Below are 10,266 nucleotides of genomic sequence, written 5' to 3' on the forward strand. Positions count from 1 at the left end.
AGTAGTACAAAAGTTAACCAATTATATTCTGGTACAAGAAATAAATATTCCAAACATAGTCCAGAACAGTTGTGGGATGCGATATATCCCAAATTAAAGAACCACCATCATCAAAAAACCTTTTTTTAAGCAATGAGCATGACGCAACAGATCAGAACTTTTAGCTTAAAATGTTGATAAACTATTAGGCTATTTCTTCACATTATAAGCGCAGCAATGCGCACCCGGCAGTAGGCTATATGCACAAATGTTCCATTAGCAGGAAACACCACTCTCAAAATTGAACACAAATTTGATTATGCATGTTATTATTTTTTTTATAAAAGTGCCTGTTTATGGTTAAAATGACCTTCCCCTTGCTCACGTTCTGCGTGTGTATGCCAGTTCGGTGCTACACCCGCTGTAAAGCGGATTAATGTGCTTCATTTTCTTAACCTCTACGGGATGGGTGTCCCTAAACCGGGATGATTGTTGCTAATATGCGCTAATGTGACTAGAACGACGTTGTATACAACTGCCAACTTCCGGGACATAGACATGCCTTATAAGGGCAGAAAGCTTAAATTATTGTTAATCTAACTGCACTGTCCAATAACAGTAGCTATTACAGTGAAATAATACCATGCTATTGTTTGAGGAGAGTGCAACAAAAAATGTATCACGGCAACTGGTTTGATACATTAACCTCTGAAGGTAAATAATGTACTTACATTCAGCAATCTTGCTCTGATTTGTCATCCTGAAGGTCCCAGAGATAAAATGTAGCATAGTTTTGTTTGATAAAATAAATGTTTATGTTCAAATGTAGGAACTGGGGTCTACAGTTTGACCCCACTGTTGTCTTTGGCTCCACACCCACCTCGCCCTGCCATTTAGATGTGTGAAAGTTAGTGTATACGCTAATGATCCATCATGTATGACATTCCTGGGGGTGTGTAAACTTAAATGTTTTATTACCATAGCATTTTTGTATGTTCTCTATAGTTATGTACTTGAAATTGTATTAATTAACCAATTCGGCACATTTGGGCAAACTCCTGGCAGACTTGATACAAAATATTGTGCAGTAATGTAATTCTTCACTGGATAAGTATGAAACCTTGCACACACTGCTGCCACCTGGTGGCCAACATCTAAATTACACCTAGACTCGAATCTGAAAGTATGGCCTTTCTCTTGCATTTCAAAGATGAAAAAATTATAATAATGAAACACATGCTTTTTTGTTTGTATTATCTTATACCAGATCTAATGTGTTAAATTCTCCTACATTAATGTCACATTTCCACAAAAAAAGGGGGAGGATCCTTAATTAAGGCAAACAGCGCATACTTTTTTTGGAAACTTTTTCTAATCATAGTTGCACACCTCATGTAGTCTAGCCCATAGGCCTATATGTTTTGATAAGGTTTGCATCATAACTAAAGTGGCCAAATAAGCTGGGCATCATTCACAAGTGATAGGCTAATATTTCAATCATCACACTATTCTTGATTTAATCTTGTCTTTACATATACTAAATAAAATGTGTGTGAAATTTGTTTGATTTAGAATGGACCATTATCATGCACCTGTCTCGAAACGGGCAGTGGATGGAGGACGCTTTTCCCGTGGTTCATTTTCATGCCAGCAAGGTATGCTATACTCATGTTTTAAAGAGAAGCAATGTGCCTAGCCTATAGAAAGCTGATCTGATACTCCTCTTTTTAATAGAGGCCGTCACTCTGTTTTCTCACACAATTGCATAGCCTATAGAAATGTTGCTCAACATGAGCTCATGAAGTGTTTGATTAGATTTTCGATGACATTTGCATTGATGTGAGAGTGATTAGAGGAACAATAGAGTGCTGGGTACCAGGCAGTTAGCAAGTTTCGTAGGCTACTAATGACCAGCAGCCGCAGCAGCATCAGCGCTTGGAGAAGCCTAGTTACAGTGACTATACTGTCACGTTGAATTTGACAACCATCATGACTCGTGACCGTCGGTGTGGCAGTAATACAGTCACCGTAACAGCCCTAATCACGCCATGCATTTGCCATTTAATGTTTTGACTGGTAATAAAGTATCTATTAGAAATGTAAATTTTATTGAGTTCAACATAGGCAGTCATATCATAAATATTGCAGTATAAATACTAGTACATTTACTTCATGTTCACAATATGTGTTACATTGTCCGTCTGTGAAAGATTGCAAGACCGTTTTCTTCAGTTGGATAGGTTCAGAGCCATACATTTAGAAAGGTCATTTCGTCTTGAAAAATGGAGGCTCATGTAGTCGTAGAAGTATGCATCTGTGTATGTATATTTCTCTGGATATGTTTAATGATTTTGTTATGTATTAACTGATCATAATACTGTCTGTTTCCTAGTAAGTACATCCAATCAGGCTGAATTACAATATTTTCATTCTACATCTTATTATGGCTCATTGTTATTCAATATTGAAACTGTTTTTTATTATAGAAAACTCAGGCATTGGATAACTATGTTAATGCTAGCAGTAACATTTCATATTTCACTGCTGCAGTATCATAAGTATCATTACTGCTATGTATATCTGAATTATGTTCAAACATAAAGGTGCAAAATACTTCACAAAGCCACTATTTTGTTTCATGGAACACTCAGTAACAACACGCCCGCAAAAAAAGCCAGTTTCACAAGTCATCACTGGTGATCACAAGGCCGTTGGCTATCTGGTTCTCAAGAATCATCCCCTCCTCGTCCTCCTGCACAAGCAACGGAGAGAAATAAAATGATCAAACAAGAAGCATTTTCGGTCTTCATAACAATTGTTTTTCATACGACGTCTAGTAAATCATTTATTAACCTGTTAGATATTCAGTATATCTGCACCATAATTACTCAAATTATTAATAATCTACGATCAAGTAGATGGCGATTAGATGTACTTTATCCTCCTTGTTGTTTGGATTAGCAGAGATCACTCACCTCGTCTTTGGGAACGTAGTCTTTTTCTGTGCTTCTGTACGACACCACGTGGATAAGAGTATAAACTCTGAAAAGAGAAACAACACAGTGTACTTTTAGTGTGATTTCATCAAGACTCATCATAAGATAACTGAAACTAATCACTTGCTTGCATTGAGAGAATGTTTTAAACTGTAATAAGGCGCACAGCATTCTATTTGTCTTTCTGCCTTTTATTTGGACATTTCTGTCCTCTTATGCATGTTTGGAATGGTGGTGTTATCATTTTGTTATCATATATCATTTTTTGTTTGAGAAATGAGAAATGTTTGCCCACCTGTGGTAAAGCATAGCCAGGAACTGCACCACTAGAAGCACAGCGAATGACAAGAGGAACATCAGACTGAGAGGCTCCACCTTCAGGTATTCTCCTGAGGATGTGCCATTTGGCCAGACTTTCTGAATCTTGATACTAATCACATCATTTCCAATGGCTTGTAAAAAGAAAGTGGCCACAATCCACAAAACGTTGACGATGAAATACAGAAACACTGCCTGTAAAACAACAAATACAAAATAGGATGATTCTACGAGCCATGTGTGTTTAATAGAACATAGTAAATGAATAGTATAAAAATAGAAAAGCCCACCTTGTTTCGTAGTGACTTCAGTTCCCTTGTCACCTCCTCTTTATGAGCTTTATCATCAACAATAGGTGCGAGGTATCTCTCAAGCAGTTTCTTCCAAAAGTCGTGTTCATCCTGCCAAAATGCATAGGGAAACATGGTATGTATATTTGCTCATTTTATTGGAGCACATTGTTGCTCAACACGGTCTGTTCTTCAGATGATCACTCAAAGGGTCTGGTTCCAGAGTACTCAGTCAACTTATTGCTGAAGTCCATCCCAGGTCACAGATGTAGAGAAGACAACGTCTGGAGCTGCACCAGTAAAACACCAGGCAATACAATACAACATTAAATACAATATGAACGGGTGTGTTTTCACTCAAACATTACCTCAGTGAGTTTCTCCACCTGTGGGGCAATGAGGGTTTTCTCTACAGCTCTTTTTACCCTCCTCTCAAGCCTCTCCATTCGGTTGGTTTTCAGGATCCTCCTGGCAGCCTCGTTAAGGGCGTACTGCAGCTCTTCTAGCTGGCTGTCACTCAGCACGTCCTCTGGGCCCACTTTGTCCTTCAGCTCTCCGTTCACCGTGTCCGTCAGCATCATCACCAGCTCCTCACACACATCCTCCTGGTTCTTGTTTCTCAGGGTGTAACGGATCTGCTCCTGAAGGTTCCTTTTCAAGTTGGCGTAGGTCAATTTCTTCAGGAACTCTTCCTTGACAGGCTGAACCCAATCTATTGAAAGCAAATTGTGTAGAGGTGCTGTTGATTTATAATTCAACCTGTAGTTACATACTGACTTTTTGTATGTTGTAGGTTACAGCTATACTCTTTCATGTACTGAACCACCTACCACTTTGAGGTACAAATTCTCTTTCTTCCTCGGTGAAGCCACTATAAAGCGACCCGTCATAAAGCATATTATCATCTTCATCGTCATGGTTATCATCGTTGTCATCTTCAATGCTGGAATAGGCGCTCTCCTTTTTAGGAATGCTGTCAAACCTGTCAACACTGCTGTGAACAAGAGGATGAAAAGTTACAACAGGTAACAACAGGCCATCCATTTGATAGACGTTTGTTTTAGACAGTATATGAGCGAGGTCCTTTGGGCCTTTGTGAAATGTTTTGTACATGCCTTGTATCATATTCTAAGTCTTTCTTGGCTCTTTTGCGGTCTAAAAGCTCTGGACTTATTTCCTCACTGTTTTCTTCATTTGGGGCATTGTTTTTCTCTTCCTTGGTGTTGGGCGTCTGTTCATGCACCACTCGCTGGGTGACTTGTATGTTTGGATTGACTGCCTGCTGGAGTTGCTGGAGCATCAAGTTATCAGTCTCTTGGGTGACTTGTAGTTTCATATCCCAACAGCAAAGTTTGCAGTTTCGATCACAGAGAACATTCTGGGTCTTCTTCTGTTCTTTTTCCTTGTTTGTCTCTCGAGTGCCCCATGTGACAATGTGCATGTTCACCAAGGAGTAGATTGTGAGCAAGAGATAGCCACTGGGGATACAGATGAAGTACATCAGACCATAGATGATCATGCTGAACTCCTGGGGGTGAAGGATGGCTGTCACCAGGTACATGGCAGCCATGGAAACCAGGAAGAGGCCAGTTGGGGTGATGAATGTGCCCTGCATAGCCATGTCACCTGGGGAACGCATGAAATGAAATGTGTATCGTAACAGTCTGACTCATTTAACACCAGCCGCCACCCTTTAAAGGATTATAGGTAAGCTTTATCTTTGCATAAACAACTTGGTTCTGTGTGTTGAGTGAATGATCATGTGAAGAGTCATTGCCAAAGCTTACCGATGATGGCGAAGAATGATGCTAACATCAGAAAGGCGTACAACACGCTCATAATAGCTGCAATGGTGATCTGGGTATTTGGTTTTGCCAAAAAACAAATTAACAGGTAGAAAATTGGTGGGATGACTGATATGATGATGGACAGGGTTCCCTCAATTTTGAACACAAACTGAAAAGCACCTAAAGAGGAAGACAGAAAAAAGAGTGAATACCTTCCTGGGATGGAGCTCTGTATATCATAGCACATAAAAACAATACAATTTGACCTCACTTTTATGGTTTTATTGAACCAAAGCAAAAGTCATAACTGATGGGTATACATACTTTATACTGTTTGTCCTTTAGCCCTGTGCCCTAAAATGTGTAGTCATATGTAATGTCGTTCACCCAGCTGGCTCTCTGCCTGACTTTGAGCTTTTGAACTTACTGACATTTCGAAATACTTAACTTGACAATAGAATGTTGTATATCACCCAATCAATAATATAATAATCTTAGCAAAAAGAGCTATTTTTCATTTACAATCTGTAGAAACTATGAAAATAGAAAGGTTCAGCACTTTTGTGAAACATCACAGCACAGTGGAAAAATATATGGCAGCTAGAAAAAGTGGATGGTCTTCAGAGATAAATGGGAGGGGTTGAGGGTAGCTGAAGGGTGGGCCGAAAAACAAACAAAATAAAGCTTATGTCAAATATACTGTGTCCATGAAATGTTTATAGTATGAATAAACTGGAAGTAGAAGCCTAAGTATTTTAGTCCAGTAGTTTACTCCAATTAGGGAGGGGTGGTTGGGTTAGGGGAAAATAATAAAGGAAAATATACACTGTGTATTTTAGGGAGAGGGGGATAACTAGTCAGTTATACAACTGAATGCATTCAACTGAAATGTGTCTTCCGCATTTAACCCAACCCCTGTGAAACAGAGAGGTGCGGGGGGGGCTGTCATAATGGACATCCACGTCTTCGGCGCCCGGGGACCAAATATACAGTATTTACAAAAATATATATATGGGGGATTGGAATTGATACAGACAATTACAGTGATAGAAACAACAATCGATCTGCAATATTAAAGCTGACATACACCTTAATAAAAATAAAATATATAACAACTTGACTTAAGGGAAAATGTGGCACTTCAGTTCTAGTTACTCTAGGTCGTATAATGAGTATTGGTTAACAACATATAGACATAAAAGAGTGCGAACAATGAACAAGAATGAACAGAACAGGTACCTGCTATCATCAGAGACACAGAGGCAGGGCCGAGAATGGAGGAGCTGACAGTAAATATCTGGTAGAAGATGTATAGTCTGGAGATGGAAGAGTTCCTCTTGACCGTCTCATTGCCACTGTGCAGGAGGTCCAGGGTGTTGGCCAGAGTAGACGGCCCCCAGCGCCGCCTCTGGTTGTAAAACTCTTTGAACTCCTGAGGGGAGTTGGTGTAGGCGTCAGACGCAGCGTTGTACTCCACTCTCCAGCCCTGCTGGAGGAGCAGGGTGCACAGCCAGCGGTCCTCACCTGGCCAGCAGGAAATGGGAAGATTCAAGGAAGTGAATAGACTTATCAGGTCCTAGGACAGCTGCACACTTAGTGATTATCTCTAGGGAACACTTAATGAGCCAGTAAATATGTATACTCAGCAAAAAAACAAAACGTCCTCTCACTATCAACTGCGTTTATTTTCAGAAAACTTAACACGTGTACATATTTGTATGAACATAACAAGTTTCAACAACTGAGACATAAACTGAACAAGTTCCACAGACATGTGACTAACAGAAATGGAATAATGTGTCCCTGAACAAAGGGGGGGTCAAAATCAAAAGTAACAGTAACAGTCAGTATCTGGTGTGACCACCAGCTGCATTAAGTACTGCAGTGCATCTCCTCCTCATGGACTGCACCAGATTTGCAGGTTCTTGCTGTGAGATGTTACCCCACTCTTCCACCAAGGCACCTGCAAGTTCCTGGACATTTCTGGGGGGAATGACCCTAGCCCTCACCCTCCGATCCAACAGGTACCAAACGTGCTCAATGTATTGAAATCCGGGCTTTTCACTGGCCATGGCAGAACACTGACATTCCTGTCTTGCAGGAAATCATGCACAGAACGAGCAGTATCGTTGGTGGCATTGTCATGCTGGAGGGTCATGTCAGGATGAGCCTGCAGGAAGGGTAACACATGAGGGAGGAGGATGTCTTCCCTGTAACGCACAGCGTTGCGATTGCCTGCAATGACAACAAGCTCAGTCCGATGCTGCTGTGACACACCGCCCCAGACCATGACGGACCCTCCACCTCCAAATCGATCCCACTCCAGAGTACAGGCCTCGGTGTAACACTCATTCCTTCGACAATAAACGCAAATCCAACCAACCACCAACCGCCTGCCTTACAACAGGCCTAGAAGCCCTCAGTCCAGCCTCTCTCAGCCTCCGGACAGTCCGAGCACTGATGGAGAGATTGAGCGTTCCTGGTGTAACTCGGACAGTTGTTGTTGACATCCTGTACCTGTCCCGCAGGTGTGATGTTCGAATGTACCGATCCTGTGCAGATGTTGTTACACGTGGCCTGCCAATGCGAGGACAATCAGCTGTCCGTCCTGTCTCCCTGTAGCGCTGTCTTAGGCATCTCACAGTACGGACATTGCAATTTATTGCCCTGGCCACATCTGCAGTCCTCATGCCTCCTTGCAGCATGCTTAAGGCACGTTCACACAGTTGAGCAGGGACCATGGGCATCTTTCTTTTTCTGTTTTTCAGAGTCAGTAGAAAGGCCTCTTTAGTGTCATAAGCTTTCATAACTGTGACCTTAATTACCTACCGTCTGTAAGCTGTTAGTGTCCATTCCACATGTGCATGTTCATGAATTGTTTATGGTTCATTGAACAAGAATGGGAAACAGTGTTTAAACCCTTTATAATGAAGGTCTGTGAAGTTATTTGGATTTTTATAAATTATCTTTGAGAGTCAGGGTCCTGAAAAAGAGATGTTTCTTTTTTTGCTGCGTTTATGTCACCCTTGGTCTATTGAAGCCAACATAAATAGCTCAATAAACTGTGATAAAACGTTCTATGAACCTCCTGTTGTATAATCTAATACTCCAGTAGCATATACTGAAAACCAAGTGCTGTTGATGGGAGAATAAGTAAGTAGTCACCTTGATCATATTGAACATACTCAGAGGCTCTAGTTGCAGTGGTAGTGTATCTCTTGAGCACGTTGTCATCCATCAGAGCTGATCCCCTGAACAAGCTGAAGCATCCAGGACTGCAGAGGACTGAACCAAACACGTGCTCAGCTGTTTTCTGGAGCCAGTGACCAACAGCATACTCAAATTTCTGATACCACACCATTGGACCTAAAAATAGAAATCAATGCATGTCAGTTCAGTTATACGGTAGCGGAAGCGAGACATGTTGATATATTATCTCTCAGTGGTTATGGTTGGAATTGGATTAGGGGCTCTGTATCGTGGAAGTATCGCAGAAGATCCGCGGTAAAATGTCAACTTAATTTCCGATTGAGTCGACATATGCAACGTTTCCCGTGGGATGCAGTCTCCGCGAACGCGGGAACATTGCCTTTACATTTCACTCGAGCTATAACGCGGATCTTTCGCAACGCTTCTGTGATAAGGATAGATGCACTTGAAATATACAGTATGCTGGACATAGCCATGTCTGAGTGGATCCCCTAACTCTTTGGTAAAGGGTGTATCAACATCAGTTCTACTCACCCATTCCTGTAGGGTGGATTCGTCCGCATGCAGCACCCACATTGCAGTACTTCCGAAGTCGGTCCACCAGTAATATCAGAGCTGCGGGGTGGAAGTCTGTGTCTCCATCCAGGGCCATGATGTAGGTATTGTCATCAGAGATGTGTTTTCTCTTACTGTCATTGTCATGCTGTGGCAACAGGAAACTCTCCCCATCCAGTGATATGAGACTGGCACGGCAAGGATTATTCTGTCTCTGTAGAAGACACATACAAAAAAATCATACACATTCATTTAGAGAAACCATGGAACTATGGCTCGCTACTGATTTTTCATATTTACAGATCAGCTGTATTGTGGGGATAAAGGCAATAACATTGAAATTAGCATTAAATATATTACATACCGTTATCTTTTGAGGATTCTTGACATTGTATCCTTTCCATCCAAGCAGATAGTAGAGGTACATGATCTGAAATACATGTCAGATGCAAACTTATAACCATTTAATTTTCCTCAAGTGTGTTCATACTAAAACCAAAAAAAGCAATTACAATATATTTATGTTCTTCAAGAAAAGTCATTAAAGTATGTTTAAAAAACGTAGGTTAACAGTGGTGAAATCATGAAATACAGTAATATTGAAAATCATCCTACCCACCTGTGACCATCTCTTCTTGTTTCTGATGAGCTGTTTGTCTTTCAAATGGAAATACAGCATGTTTCCTTCTGGCATCACAAACATTAATCGCCCACCATAAGGAGTCTCAATAATTGACACATCATCAGGCTCCTTATTGGTGAATACCCTGAAATACACAAACATTACAGATTCATTATGAAACAGTCTTTTGGATTGATAGAATTCCCCCATTTATAGTGAATGCATCTTAAAGTAGAGCTTGCTTGTGCTCATTAACTGGCACTTGGTCTGGTTTTTATAGGGAGTAAAGTGCAAAGAAAAACCACTTGAAATGTCCACTTACCTGTAAACCTCTATGACCACATGAATGAGATCGGTCACATATTCGTTGATAAACTTTTTGTCCGTCTCTTTGTCTATCATGAATGCGTCATCTACAAATATGTGGCATTCAAAGTCAAAAACATCTTTATGTTCCTCTTTTGGGTCACCTCTGTACCGGTCCAACCTGAAACCATCAAGACACATGT

General features: G+C 40.8%; 1 protein-coding gene across 2 annotated transcripts in view; it reads right to left on the reverse strand.

Moving 5' to 3' along the window:
• Positions 1–2,066: 2,066 nt before the first annotated feature.
• The window catches only part of LOC115144422 (chitin synthase chs-2-like), a 16,837-nt gene continuing 8,637 nt past the window's right edge, over positions 2,067–10,266 (reverse strand). The window contains exons 6-19 of one of the 2 annotated variants that reach the window (XM_029685464.2): positions 10,080–10,244; positions 9,755–9,902; positions 9,500–9,565; positions 9,115–9,349; positions 8,536–8,736; positions 6,610–6,894; positions 5,371–5,550; positions 4,699–5,209; positions 4,414–4,574; positions 3,952–4,295; positions 3,584–3,694; positions 3,271–3,488; positions 2,955–3,021; positions 2,067–2,731 (exon numbers count right to left, since the gene is read on the reverse strand). In XM_029685464.2, the coding sequence (XP_029541324.1) occupies positions 2,660–2,731; positions 2,955–3,021; positions 3,271–3,488; positions 3,584–3,694; positions 3,952–4,295; positions 4,414–4,574; positions 4,699–5,209; positions 5,371–5,550; positions 6,610–6,894; positions 8,536–8,736; positions 9,115–9,349; positions 9,500–9,565; positions 9,755–9,902; positions 10,080–10,244 (2,764 nt within the window). In that variant the 3' untranslated portion in view covers positions 2,067–2,659. Of the gene's footprint in view, positions 2,732–2,954; positions 3,022–3,270; positions 3,489–3,583; positions 3,695–3,951; positions 4,296–4,413; positions 4,578–4,698; positions 5,210–5,370; positions 5,551–6,609; positions 6,895–8,535; positions 8,737–9,114; positions 9,350–9,499; positions 9,566–9,754; positions 9,903–10,079; positions 10,245–10,266 lie in introns of both variants that reach the window. The other variant, XM_029685463.2, reaches the window with a different exon arrangement.

The sequence above is a fragment of the Oncorhynchus nerka genome, linkage group LG16, assembly GCF_034236695.1.
Source record: "Oncorhynchus nerka isolate Pitt River linkage group LG16, Oner_Uvic_2.0, whole genome shotgun sequence".
Lineage (NCBI taxonomy): Eukaryota > Metazoa > Chordata > Actinopteri > Salmoniformes > Salmonidae > Oncorhynchus > Oncorhynchus nerka.